A 14,987-nucleotide genomic window follows, 5' to 3' on the forward strand; every position below is an offset into this window, starting at 1 on the left:
TAGGAGCGGTCATGATTACACAATAAAATTAAGCAATTGGCTATCAACTGCAAATTTTAATTATATTACATTTGCTCTCATACTTGGAGTCTGATCCTACTCTGTTGTCTTAGGGTTGTCTTCAATACAGAACTTATTCTCAGTTACATGTTAATACTAATTCTTCTTCAACTTCTCTCTTAATCCAAACTGCTGTTAGTAGATTTTGAACATGCTTACATGTGTCATTTCTTACTTCATAGTTAGCTTTTTTTCCAGAAATTATGGAATGGTTTCTTAAAGCCCTCAAATCGTTATACTTTCTATTCAGCAACATATTATTATATTTTCTCTTCAAAATTTGATAACAAATTGCCATCACATTTCTAGCACATTCCCTTGGTTTCCGCCCTTTTAAGGGGTGTCAATTTTCTCATATTGTAAAATAGGCAGTCAATCTCTTTCTCTTAAGAGAGGTTTAATAGCTCAGGCAGCCAGTCTTTTCACAACATATATGCATAAATCTTCTGTTATTTCTCATTTTAGTATAAAAATTAGCTTCAAATTTGTAAATTTGTTTTTGTTGCAGTATGTTTTAGTGGTGTGTCATGGTTTGAACATTCAAAGCCATGCTATTTCTTGAGAGAAGATAACTATGCCCTCCTTGTCCTTCTTTTCCTCTCTCTCTGTCTGTCTGTCTGTCTGTCTCTCTCTATATATATTTATATACACACAAATATGCATGTATGCATCCATATAAATGTATATACACACACAAGACATATACACACACACACATATATATATATTTATATATATATATATATATAATTAATACTTTCTGAAATTTCAGGAATGTTTTCAAAGTTAAAGGTGAAAGATTTATATTATATGAATAGAAAACAGTGTATAGGTTTTCTAAGTAGAAGTTTTTACAGGGAGAGTGACCTTGGAAGGGAATAGATTGGTTTTGACATCTTCTTGGCTATATTGAAATCTGATAAGCTCTTGTCATATGACTTGATTAGACGTACGGTATTGTTGCTTCATCCTTGAAGATCCCTTATTTAATTACAACAAGTCTTTCTGATTCTGCAGATCCTGTATAGTCAGAATACCATGATATGAGACACTGACATGCTTCATTATAGTCAACCTTCATGTAAGATAGGAATAGAAGTAGGGTGATGCTCATCAGTGAATGGATATGAAGGTGACATCTAGGGAAGTGTCATCTTTGTTCTATTCTAATTCCACTACAAATGACACAGTTGCCAGTATTTTCCTTACCGTCTGAGAAAACTATTTGGTATTTACTGGTCCTTTAGAATGGGCCCAATAACTAATATACATTCAATAGTTCTTGATTTCCATACATTGAAACTTCTGGTGCTCATATTAGTTTAGTATAACTCCCAAAACAATTTACAGTCCAGGTCAGCAGAAACAGCAGGTTTGGTGACTATAAGGTCAACAAAAAGTTACCAGCTGAATCAGCACATTCTCCCTGTCTACCACTGGTTAGCTATGATGATTTATTCCTATGTGTCTGTCCTTTAATTGTGTTTTCCAGTAGATCCATATGCTCTCTATTTCTAGTGTTAATTTTTTTGTTTTGATATTTTTGAGAATATTATATACATGAAATGTTTTTACAACATTTCTATATGTTCTTGATTTATAGGAATGCAAATCAGATCTTATCTCCATCTGTCACACCATACTGATAGTAGCATCCTAACATAGGTTCCAGATGACTTTGTCCATTGCCATGACAGTCTCTGCCTCTTGGAACCAAAGGAGTAAAGGCAGGTCAGCTTGCAGTGAATAAAGGTGAGTTCTTCTTCAGTGTTGTCGAACATTTTATTCCTGTCAGTCATTTCTCCAAGAGTCACACGAAGTCACTTTAATTATAAATGTTTGGCTGATAGTTTAGACTTTTTACAAAATTTCTCTTTAAATTCACATTAACCTGTATTATCTTAATCTATGTATTACTATATGGTGTTTTGTTTTACGTTTGATCAGGTAAAATATATGTTATGTGTTTTAGAGGGGTTTTCAGTTTTGTTTTGTTTTTTTTTTATGTCTGTGGCCAAGATTTTCAAGGGGTTTTCCCCAATCAAATGTGATTTTTTAAAACCTAGATGAATCCACAGGCTTTTGTTTTCTGGGGGATGTAAAGCTAACTCTTCCCAAAAAGAATAAACATTTGACTTCCATTTTGAAGTCAAGACATTTTTTTTTTTAAAAAAAATATATGTTGGCTTTATTGAGCAGCCTTTGCAATCTGAAGTTTCTTAGCAGTGATTGTTTGTTCATTTGTAGGGTAATTAATTCACAGATATCTAAGGACATAGAACTACTACCAGCCCAAGCTGTTGTTTTTGGACATCTGTGAATATCTTAAGTTGAATGCTCTATGCCTGGGTCCAAATGCCTGTTGAAAAAGATAATTGCAGGTCTGGCAGTGGGAAACTGTTCTGTATTAAGGAATTAATTCCCAAATATATAACAGAAGGGGAGTTCAGCTACAGCAAAAAAATCTATAACAAAGGACTCACATATTCACAAAGCAGTAATGACAAAATACCTTGCTTTTTAATTTAGTTTTATCAGGTTTCTTGGTTCCAAAAAGACACTTGTGAAAAGATGAATTAGTAATTATTGTATAATATTGTGACTTTTAGTACCCTTGACCTCCATTTGATGTCTTATTTGTCTAGCTATAACTTTGAGCACTATATTAAATAGATATGGAGAGAGTGGACAGCCTTGTCTTGTTCCTGATTTTAGTGGGATTGCTTTGAGTTTCTCTCCATTTAGTTTGTTGTTGGCTATTGGCTTGCTAGAGGTGGCCTCAATTGGAAGAATAATCAATGCCTGTATCAATAATTACCACAAACACAGAAGGGTAGAGAGCAGTATAAGAATTCATTCAACAACATAATGAGCAATATGGCATGACCAGAACCTAGTAGTTCTAAAACAGCAAGACCTTAACATTCCAACACAGATGAAGTAGAAGAAAATACCTTAAAAATAATTTGATGAATATGATAGAATACCTTAAAGAAGAAGTGAAAATATTCTTAAACAAAGAGAGGAAAAGACAAAGAAAAAATTGGGAGGAATCAATAAATCACTTAAAGAAAGTCAAGGAAAAATTAAACAGGTGAAGGGAATAGTTTAAGACTTCAAAACTGAAGTAGTGTCAATAAATAAAATATAAACTAAAAGAATTCCTGAAATGGAAAATCTGGGTAAGTGAGGAGGAACCACAGATGCAAGCATAGAATACAAGAGGAAGAGACAATTTCAGAAATCAAAAATGCAATAAAGGAAATATTTTCACTGGTCAAACAAAATATCAAATTCAGCAAATTCTTAGCACAGAACATCCAGGAAGCCTAGAACACCATGAAAAAACCAAACCTAAGAATAATATGAACAGAAGGAAAATAATTCCAGTTAAAAGGCACAGAAAATATATTCAACAAAATCATATATGGAAAATTTCCCAACCTAAAGACAGACATGACTATGAAGGGACAAGAAATGTATAGAACACCAAATAGACTGGACAAAATAAAAAAAAAAACCCTGGCCAATCCCCAAACACATAGCATAAGAAAGAATACAAAGAGCTGCAAAGGAAAAAAAAAAACAAAACAAGTAGCACATAAAGGTCAACCTATCAAAATTATACCTGACTTCTCAATGGAAACCATGAACGCCAGAAGGTCCTGGACAGATGCTCAGCAGACATGAAAAGACCAAGGATGAAAGCACAGACTACTGTACCTAGCAAAGCACTCAATCACCATAGATGAAGAAAACAAGATATTCCTTGAGAAAACCACATAGAAACAATACCTATACGCAAATCCAGTACTACAGAAAGTAAAGCTGAAAACATAAAGAAAACTCAAACTCAAGAAAGTTAGCTGCACTTATAAAAACACAATCAAGAGGGAACCTCATACCAGAAATCTTCAAAGAAGGGAAATACATAAACACTAACACTGTCATCACCAAAACCAAATATGAAGGGTTTTAAAAGCAAGTATAGTGTTGCGAAAGAACTTTCATTTTTTTTTATTTTTTGTATGACTTTTATCTTTATATTACTTTACTTAAAAAAAAGATTTTGCCTTATTAGTTTTAAACTATTTTTATGACCATCTATAATCTTTTATTTTTCCTTAATCCTAAGAACATTGTAAACATATTATAAACTCCTCAGAGATTTTTTCGTCTAGCTCTTTAACCAATTTTGTCTGTATGAACAAAATTTACACCATTATGCAGCTTAACTCATGACATCATTGTGGTTGACTTCACACCTCAGGGCCAAGAAACCATAGATTTCCACGTGTCATGTGCCTACACAGTAAATGTACTGAGTTGGATCTTGCCAAATTCTTTTCCATTCTCCAGCCTCAGAGCCAACTTCTAAAAATATTCATCAGTTTGATGGAGTCTACCTGAATTTTATCTAAACCACATCACTGCTCTTCCAATTGGAAAAGTAGGAGAAGACAAAATGAACAGATTTCTGGGAACTATTCATTATGAAAAAAAATCTCTTTAGTTGAATTCACAGAGAAGAAACTTCAAACAGCAAATGAGTTGGTTTTTTATCAATTTAAGGTCTTGGGAAGAACTGATTCACAAAGAGGAAAACCTGTCCTTGAAGAGTTCTTGTAGAAGTTCCCACTTGTAAAAGCCAATATTGAATAGGGTGTGAATAATTTCATACATTTCAAATATAGTAAACTCCTGTCAAAAGAGAAACATCCAATAGTGAAATAATAATGATGTTCCATAGACACAGATTTACTTTTATTTAGATTCCTTTGCAGTAGAGACTATTGTCTGTATCTTAGAGATCACCAGATAAATGGAAACTCTCCAATGTGACCAAGTTACTACAGTGTATCCCAGTTGTGTGACAACCTACCTTAGTCTTCCATCACCAAGGCATTTTGGAGAATTCTGTTGCACCGTGCCTGACAATGCCTAGAACAAGGCATTTTTCTTTTCTTGAGAATAAAATCTAATCCTCTCATATTTCCCATATTATTTGGCTTTTTTGAAGAATTGTATATTCAAAACTATCCCATTTGGAATTAGGATTTTCATTCTTTTTTTTAAAGATTTATTAATTTATTATTTTTTATCTTTTTAATTTTTTATTGAAAACAGATTCTTCTCTCATACAGTATATCCCAACAACAGTTTTCCCTCCCTCTACAGGTTGTGCCAGTGTCCTCCATCCCCTCTGACTCTTACAATCTTTCCCCACCTCTTCCTCAGAGTTCCCCGATCTTTGAGGGGAAGGACCAGATGAAGACTCTCAACTTGTAATCCCTCACCATACAATATCTAGTTGTGGGTTTCTGCACCTGCTCCAATTTACTACTGAGGAAGACTTTCTGATGACAAATAGACATGGCACCATTTATGAGTATAGCAGAATATTGTTAGGAAACATTTTATTGATTTTTTTTTTTGCCAGACATGTTTGGTTCTACACTAGGTCTCTGACCTACCCAGTCTCTGGTTCCTGGCCATCCAGGCACTGTAGATCATGGTCACTCTCTCATGGCATGGGTCTCAAGTTAAATCAAACATTGGTTGGCCACTCCCACAAGTTCTGTGCCACCATTGCCCTAGCACATCTTGTAGGTAGGACAGATTGTATGTGCAGGGAAACTGAAGATTTAAATAAGCAGACAATCAATGTTCATGACTTAGAAGGCTCAATATGTAGCTCAAATTCTAATTGGCCTTAATAAAACGCCAGTGTCAGATATTAGGGGGTGAAAACTGAGAGATCAGTGAAGAAGAACAGTCAGCCACTAGAAAGGTCTTTTACTTCTACCAAATCCTCAGACCAAAAGGGCAATCCTGTCTCTACCAATCTTCAGACTGCATGCTCAGACTGCACCTCAGGCTTCATCTGAGATCCTGTCTCCTCTTGCCTTACATTCCTCTTTCCTCCCAGCCATATTACGTCCTGGCTCCACCTCCCTAGTTCTGGGATTAAAGGCCTGGGACTCCCAAATACTGGGATTAAAATGTGTGAGCCACCAGTGCCTGGCTTCTAGTGTTTAGTTTTGTACTCTGGTCTTCAGGAAAACTTTATTTATTAAAGCACAAACAAAATATCACTACATGAATATTGAAAAGATCTTACAATATTATTAAACACAATTCCCATAAAGATCTTAGTAGGTTTTTAAAAAGAAATTATAGTGATTTAGGACAGATTCTCCTCTAAGACCCATGATCACATTAGCTATTGACAGACAACTAGGTAAGTCCAATTTAATAGTTGTTGGTTACCTCCAAAATAACAGTAGAACTACTTCACCATTGCAGCTATCTTTCTGAGCTTATGTCCTACAATGACCAGGATGAAAATATACCCTAAAGAAGCAATCGTGGCACTCATATCTGAACAGTAACCAATAGTTGTCTATTTTTTTCCACTAGACTTGTTTATTCAAGTATCCGAAAACACTCTTTCCACTTCCTGCCCTCCTCCCAACACCCTCCTGCTCCCCCCACTCCCCCACTCCTTCTCCTCCTCCCTCACCATTCCCAAGAGCAGTCAGGTTTCCTGCCCTGTGGGAAATCCAAGTTCCTTCCCCCTCCCTCCAGGTCCAGGAAGGTGAGCATCCAAACAGGCCAGTCCATGCAGACGAAACAAGACCCAGTGCCATTTTCAATGGCTTCTCAGTCTTCATTTGGACCATGGGGGCTCAGTCAGCCCCCATGTCAACCACATTCAGAGAGTCCGGTTTGGTCACATGCTCGTTCAGTCCCAGTCCAGCTGGCCTTGGTGAGCTCTCATTCGATCAGTCCCCTTGTATCAGTGGGTGAACGCACCCTTCGCGGTCCTGACTTCCAGTACTCCAATGTGGATCTCCGTCTCTATCTCCATCCATCGTCAGATGAAGACCCCCTCCGATTTTGCTTTCCTTGCTCACGATCTCCCTCCCTCTGCTTCTCATTTGGACCTAGGGAGCCAAGCCCAGTGTTCCAATATGTGTCTCTGTCTCTATCTCCATCCATCGCCATGTGAAGGTTCTGTGGCGTTATGCAAAATATTCATCAGTATGGTTATAGGCCAAGGCCAGTTCAGGCACGCTCTCCTCTGCTACCCAGAGTACAATCTGGGGACCTCTCCTTGGATTTGGGAACCCCTCCAAAATCAAGTCTCTTGCAAACCCTAAAATGGCTCCCTTAGTTGAGAAATAAACTTCCCTAATCCCATAACCATTCTTCCTCCCTCCCCCTCCCATTCCCCCAAGCCATCCCCAATCCTCCCCCTCTCCCCTCTCCCTAACCATCTCCCCTTACTTCCACCCCCCCACCGTGCACCCAAGTTTGCCTGGCAATCTTGCCTACTTCTAATATCCAGGAGGATAACTATATGATTTTCTTCAAGTTCACCTTCTTATTTAGCTTCTCTAGGATCACAAATTATAGACTCAAAGACCTTTAACTATGGCTAGAATCCACTTATGAGTGAGTACATACCATATTCCTCTTTTTGGGTCTGGGTTACCTCACTCAGAAAAGCGTTTTCTATTTCCTTCCATTTGCATGCAAAATTCAAGATGTCATTGTTTTTTACCGCTGAGTAAAACTCTAATGTGTATATGTTCCACACCTTTTTTAATCATTCTTCTATTGAGGGGCACCTAGGTTGTTTCCATGTTCTGTCTATTACAGATAGTGCAGCTATGAACATAGTTGAACAAATGCTTTTGTAGTCTGATAGGGCATCTCTTGGGTATATTCCCAAGAGTAGAATTGCTGGGTCCTGAGGGAGGTTGACTCCCAGTTTCCTGAGAAACAGTCACACTGATTTCCACAGTGGCTGTACAAGTTTGCATCCCCACCAACAATGGATGAGTGTTCCCCTCATTCCACATCCTCTTCAGCATAGGCTATCATTGGTGTTTTTAACTTTAGCTATTCTGACAGGTGTAAGATGGTACCTCAAAGTGGTTTTGATTTGCATTTCCCTGATCGTTAAGGAGGTTGAGCATTTTCTTAAGTGTCTTCTGGCCATTCGAAGTTCATCTGTTGTGAATTCTCTGTTCAGTTCAGTACCCCATCTTTTAATTGGGTTAATTAGAGTTTTAGTGTCTAGTTTCTTGAATTCTTTGTATATTTTGGAGTTCAGCCCTTGTCTGATGAGGGGTTGGTGAAGATCTTCTCCCAGTCAGAAGGTAGCCTTTTTGTCTTAGTGACAGTGTCGTTTGCTTTACAGAAGCTTCTCAGTTTCAGGAGGTCCCATTTATTCATTGAGTCTCTTATTGTCTGTGCTACTGGGGTTCTACTAAGGAAGTGGCCTCCTGTGCCTATATCTTGTAGACTACTTGCCACTTTCTCTTCTATCAGGTTCAAAGTGGTCGGATTAATGTTGATGTCTTTAATCCATTTGGACTTCAGTTTTGTGCATGGTAATAGATATGGATCTACTTTCATTCTTCTACAGGTTGACATCCAGTTATGCCAGCACCATTTGTTAAAGATGCTTTCCTTCTTCCGTTGTATACCTTTAGCACCCTTGTCGAAAATCAGGTGTTCATAGGTTTGTGGGTTAATATCTGGGTCTTCTATTCGATTCCATAGGTCGACTTCTCCGTTCTTATGCCAATACCAAGCTGTTTTCAATACTGTAGCTGTGTAATAGAGTTTGAAGTCAGGGATGGTAATGCCTCCAGAAGTTCCTTTATTGTATAAGATTGTTTTGGCTATCCTGGGTTTTTTGTTTTGCCATATAAACTTGATTATTGTTCTCTCAAGGTCTGTGAAGAAGTTTGATGGGATTTTGATCAGGAGAAAGTCTCAATCCTGAATATCTATGCCCCTAATATGAAGGCACCCAGTTATGTAAAAGAAACACTTCTAGAACTCAAGGCAGTCATCAAACCACAAACACTAATAGTAGGAGACTTCAATACACCTCTCTCACCAATGGACAGATCAATCAGACAGAAACCCAACAGAGAAATAAGAGAATTATTGGAGGTATTGAATCAAATGGACTTAACAGATATCTATAGAAGATTTCACCCAAATAGGAAAGAATATACCTTCTTCTCTGCAGCCCATGGAACCTTCTCAAAAATTGACCACATGCTTGGTAACAAAGCAAACTTTCACAGATACAAAAAATAGTATTAACCACCTGTGTCTTGTCAGATCACCATGGATTAAAGTTAGAATTCAACAACAATACTACCCCCAAGAAGCCAACAAACTCATGGAAGTTGAACTGTCAAGTAGGATTTTCATTCTTTTACAGAGCCGGCGAGCTGGGAATCAGTGATCAGTTTGCCTCCTGTGGCTGAGACTCTTTCCTGTGAATTAAAATCCTCTGCCCTCATGCAAACTTCTGCTAGTATGGGTGACTAAGCAGTGCTTACAGCATTCCACTGCCTTCCTAAACCAAAGCACCAAAATCCAAATACCACCAAACAAAAACGTCAGGATTATTACGGCAGAGCGCCAATCCCTGGTGCCAAATGGCTATTTAGGGTTTCTATTATGGTGAAGAGACATCATAATCATGGCAACTCATTTAATGGAAAACTTTTACTTAAAATGGCAGCTTACAGTTTCAGAGGTTTACTCCATTATCATCATATCAGGAACCATGTCAGCATGCAGACAGACCTGGTGCTGGAAAAGTAATTGAGAGTCCTACATCTTACCGGCAATGAGAAGTAGTCGATGGCAATGGGAGATATTTAATATCTTGAGAATCGCTTTGTGGTAAGCTATGATTTTTGTAACTCAGATGTTAGTTAAATATTTATTTATATTATTTTATGCACACGAGTGTTTGCCTGAATGTGTATTAGTACTATATGCACTCAGAACCTGCAGAGGCCAGGAAAGGGCAAAATATTCCCTGGAATTAGAGTTTTAGGCAGTTGTGCACTGCTGTATGGGTGCTGGGAACCAAATCTGTATAGTCTGCAATAGCAGCAAGTGTGCTTAACCATTTTCAAAACCATAATTCAGTGTGTTTTAAAATCAGTTAACTTTAACATATTTCTAAAATTAAATCCTAATTGTAATTGTACTAAAGTTAATAACGAGCAGTGGCCTAAAGCTTTTGAAATATCACAAAGATTTCTATCTTAAATACATATATTTAAATATATATGTTTGTGTTTATATATGAATATATATATATATAGAGAGAGAGATAATTATATTATATACGATGTAAAATTTGCTGTAGTACAAGAAAATGTTTTTTAACCATCTGTTAGTTGTGGAAATATAAGGCAATAGTGGGTTTTCCAGACGTTGTTAGATTCCTAAGAACCTACTTAGCCCAATTACATTATTTTTGCATGTATTTATTTGCAATTACATGAGAAGTCCTAGGCAAGAAAAAAAAATGTAGGCCTCAAAATAATTTTTTGTGGACTTCAAGTATTTTATCCTTTAAGGTTTTTATCTTATGGCCTATTTTATGGAATCTATGTAGGTTTAATAAAATACTGGATATACCTTGGAAGACAATCTTTGGTGAACATGAATGGAGAATGTGTAGTGTATTACAGGAAAATAATTTGGAAAAACAAATTAATACCCTATATAAATAAAGTTAATTATTTTGGAAATACTAAGAATATCTATTTTAAACTTTTCTTTCCAATTATTCTTTATTTTCTGCTTCTCTAAAAGGAAGAGTAACAGTTGAAGTTTTATGATATGCAAACAATTCTTATGTATAAGCACACATATGTTTAGACAAATAGTTTTGTTTTAGAAGACAGTTGTGGGTGTGATTGAATTCTTTCATTTGTCAGATGGTTTGTGAAAATAGGAAGATAGAAAGTTAGAAGCATCTATGTTATAAATTCCTGGGTGACCATAAACTGTGTCTAAGTTTGTCAAATTCCAGATCAACCTACATCCATTAATAAAGACAAGAGTCAGAAATGGCATGCTTATGATTTTATTTTTATAAATATGATAGATTATGGCCACATTACTCCAGTGGCCCAGTCAACCAAAGCCAGGAGTTTCTTACTCATTATCTGAAAGAAAAAACATGAAGAGAAGTTATAAAGAAATCTTAACAAGATGAATTTTCTCATCCCTTTCTAACACCTTTAATGATGTAGATAGAAGTCCATGTCTTTTTTCTCTTTCTCTAATCTTTGTCCATTCCATTTCTTGTTATTTTTATTCAATATTGTAACCATTTAGCATATAATGTTCTCTGGAAAACAGAAAACGAACCAAATATATTTATTGGTTATATGGCTTTAGCGAGAATGCATTTGATGTTAAAATGGTGAATAGGTGAGTGACTATTTATAAAGTTGGGTAACTAAGACAAATTTTACACTAGTGAAAAAGAAAAACCAGTTGAAAGTCCATTGACAGGATATAAAACCAACCAAAGACAGCAAGAGTCATAGAAAGTTAAGGCTCACTACTGTAAAAACCAAATCCACCATGGAAATGAACACAGACATGCTGTCTCTGAACTATTATGGATTTTTTTTAAAATAATTAATAGAAGGGTACTATGAAAATAAGAAAATGTCTGTGTGTATTTCCTTTTCTTTTTAAAATATGGAATGCTACACAAATTTCTGTGAAATCCTTGTACAATGGCCAAGCTAATCTTATCTGTATTGTTCCAAATTTTAGGATAAGTGTTGTTGAAGCAAAGATCTGTATGTATTTCTAATAAACTATTGAAGAAATTAGTGGAAGCCTTTATTGATGGAGATGGTGAAAAGGATTGATAACTTAACTTTCGAAAATTAACTTGATGCCTTGATTTCTCATTTATTTATTTTTTCTCATTCTGGGCAAAGTTGGTGGGGTTTCTGGCATGAGCAACGAGGCAGCAGAATTTATGAATAACATTGCACTTCTTGCACAAACAATAAAACTCAGATTGTCAAGCATGTATAAGCATTGCTCCTAACAATCATAATAACTTGAGCAGTATACAAAATATTAATCATCTTCCTATACAACAACAGATTATCCAAATAATGTAATATTCAAAAATAGTGAATATCCAAATATAATAGAAATAGTAATGAGAACCTAAATTATGTAATATAAATGTATTTAAAGTTGAGTTAGCACAGCTTGTGCTTTTAAAACTATAGGAAATAAGATGCTTCATTAACAGTGAAATCAAATCCTACCTTATGATGTATCTTTGATTACTGAGAATCCTGATCCTGGGAAGATTCCTGAGGTCTGCCTCCCTGTTGGGGTGTGCCTTGTTGGTTTCCTTGCTGAGGGCCTTGGTTCTGCTGTTGGCCTCCTTGCTGGGGTGTGCCTTGTTGGTTTCCTTGCTGAGGGCCTTGGTTCTGCTGTTGGCCTCCTTGCTGGGGTGGGCCTTGCTGGTTTCCTTGTTGAGGGCCTTGGTTCTGCTGTTGGCCTCCATGCTGAGGTGGGCCTTGCTGGTTTCCTTGTTGAGGGCCTTGGGTCTGCTGTTGGCCTCCTTGCTGGGGTGGGCCTTGCTGGTTTCCTTGCTGAGGGCGTTGGTTCTGCTGCTGACCTCCTTGCTGGGGTGGGCCTTGCTGGTTTCCTTGTTGAGGGCCTTGATTCTGCTGTTGGCCTCCTTGTTGTGGTGGGCCTTGCTGGTTTCCAGGCTGAGGGCCTTGGTTCTGCTGTTGGCCTCCTTGTTGGGGTGGGCCTTGCTGGGGTGGGCCACGCTGGGGTGGGCCTTGCTGGGGTGGGCCACGCTGGGGTGGGCCTTGTTGGGGTGGTCCTCGCTGGGGTGGGCCTTGTTGGGGTGGGCCTTGCTGGGGTGGGCCATGCTGGGGTGGGCCTTGCTGGGGTGGTCCACGCTGGGGTGGGCCTTGTTGGGGTGGACCTTGCTGGGGTGGACCATGCTGGGGTGGGCCTTGCTGGGTTGGTCCACGTTGGGGTGGGCCTTGCTGGGGTGGACCATGCTTAGGACCAGAACCATGTTGGCGAGAATGACCATGGGGGTATGCTGCAACAGAGGGTTTTTGATTAGAATCTGAGATGCCAACTCACGTTCTTTATTTGATACATCACAAAAAGTGGCAAGTTTAGTATTGAATCAAATTCCCTCTTTCCTTTTATCAACAGCTCAATGACTACTACATTGTTCCTCTTACTCATTTGTGAGTCATCCTCATGATCATTCCCACCTAGTTTTTCTGGAAATACACGTATTAATGGTGTCAAACAGTGAATCTTTATGCTTGTGAATAGAATTTGAGGTCTTAGAAAACTTATTTTTCAGTCATCATCCATGGGCAAGACATAGGATTTTAAAATTATTTGACTATTCAACCCAGAAATGTCCTTGTGTCCTTTCTTCTGTTCTACATTCACAGTGGCAAGATACCTGTTATCCCCTGATTACTTCTTTACAGGATATTCACAGTTGACCTTCCTTCTATGAATCTTCCTGTTCGATCCTTCTCAACACATAGAGGTGACTCTAGGGATACAGCCCTACTTTTTCAACTTTCTCTACCGATCCCTAATCAAGTTTGTATTACACATGACAACACTCAATTCCTTATTTGGAATGACAATTCGAACAACATACTTTGGTAGTGATTCTACATTCCTGCCTTTGTGCTAATCCTCTTCTCCCTCTCTGTTTCTTGCTGAATGACACGTAATCTGTTACCCAAAGGCAGATCACCTGAACAAACGACCATTTTTGTCTTACCTTCACTGAAGCTCTGAAGAGAGCTCAGGGCCAGCAAGGCCACTGTGAACAGGGAAAACAGCATCTTGGAGTCTCTGGAGTTTCTTCCAAGTCTGTGCTGCATGCAGTGTGGTACCTGCGTTTATATGACCCAGCAGAAGAATGGTGCCTTTGATCCTGTCCTGGGTGACCTCATATTTGATAAAGTAGGAAATACTGCATCCTTGACCCTTCTTTGGGAGTTCAGCCAGCTAGTATAACATGAGGCATTGGCAGCTGGACTTGGTCGAAGAGCAGATGAATCATGGCTATGATGTTAAAATCTATATTAAAATTTTGCCATTATATGAATTTCATTGTATTTGGTACACAGTTCTTATATAAAGTTATGATAGTGCTGACTGATACTTTTGTAAACATGAAGATGTTTCATATCTTTAGCCTTCATTTTCATCCATAGATCACCAATCACACTGTAACTATGGGTGTGATATGTAGTTGTATTTTCCATGATATCCAGGTAATTTATGTTTGGATAAGATGCATTCCCTGCCACCTCATTTATTCTTAACCACAAAGTTTATTCAAAATCCTTAACATGTTTTTTGAAATGAGAAACACTTGGAGCCTTACATTACCAAAATATTTTATTCTTTGGGTGTGTGAAATTTTGAGTGTTTGTGTGTTTCTGTCATGCATGTTTTGTGTGTGTGTTTGTATGTGTGTGTTCATGTGCAGTTCGTTACAGTCCTGGGGTAGTATGGACAGAGGACAACTTTGTTTCCAGGTATTCAGAATCTTCTTTCTGTGCTGTATTTAGGATTAGACAGCTCATTGGCCTTAAATCATCATGTTGAAAAACTTTTTGATGTACAAGTCTCCAAGGACACAGATAGTTCCATCTCCTAGGACATATATTTTTAGAATTTTTGAAATATGTCCTTCTACATAGCTTTTTCCCTGGATTTAGAAAACAGAATATTGTTCTTATGACCAGAAGAAAGTTCTATTATTGATTGAGCCATCTCCACAGCTCTTAAAGCTTCTAATCTTAACAATAATACTACAAAAAGTGGCATGGGATTTCTACGATGCTTAAGACAAATGCATAATTCCTTGACAAAGCCATACCATTTCATGTTTCTGGGATTGCGACAAATTCCTTTCCAGAATGTCCCATATAACTGGGCTTTTACCTTCTCACTTTAAGGAAATGTTTTCGACCACTACTAGTAACCAATGACTGGTCATGATTATACAATAGAATTCAGTATTTGCCTAACAACAGCAAATTTTA

General features: G+C 37.6%; 1 protein-coding gene and 1 non-coding gene across 2 annotated transcripts; both read right to left on the reverse strand.

The window, feature by feature from the left end:
* Positions 1-11,601: 11,601 nt before the first annotated feature.
* Positions 11,602-11,709, reverse strand: LOC125399530 (U6 spliceosomal RNA). Its single transcript, XR_007231693.2, has one exon. It is a non-coding gene; the product is annotated as a U6 spliceosomal RNA (small nuclear RNA).
* Positions 11,710-12,204: 495 nt separating this feature from the next.
* LOC146895318 (uncharacterized) lies at positions 12,205-13,816 on the reverse strand. Its single transcript, XM_085685930.2, has 2 exons — positions 13,712-13,816; positions 12,205-12,997 (listed from the first exon to the last, which is right to left on the reverse strand). The coding sequence occupies exons 1-2, from the start codon at positions 13,812-13,814 to the stop codon at positions 12,216-12,218; spliced, it is 885 nt and encodes a 294-aa protein (XP_085542056.2). The 5' UTR covers positions 13,815-13,816; the 3' UTR covers positions 12,205-12,215.
* Positions 13,817-14,987: the final 1,171 nt, after the last annotated feature.

Source organism: Myodes glareolus, chromosome 3 (genome assembly GCF_982192425.1).
Source record: "Myodes glareolus chromosome 3, mMyoGla1.1, whole genome shotgun sequence".
In the NCBI taxonomy this organism is placed as follows: domain Eukaryota; kingdom Metazoa; phylum Chordata; class Mammalia; order Rodentia; family Cricetidae; genus Myodes; species Myodes glareolus.

What these genes read in the sequence shown, in the direction of transcription:
- LOC146895318 (XM_085685930.2), bottom strand. Translation starts at nt 13,814, where the DNA reads ATGCAGCACAGACTTGGAAGAAACTCCAGAGACTCCAAGATGCTGTTT. An exon ending in TCTTCAGAGCTTCAGTGAAG is followed by an intron (nt 12,998 to 13,711) that starts GTAAGACAAAAA and finishes CCTCTGTTGCAG; the next exon opens with CATACCCCCATGGTCATTCT.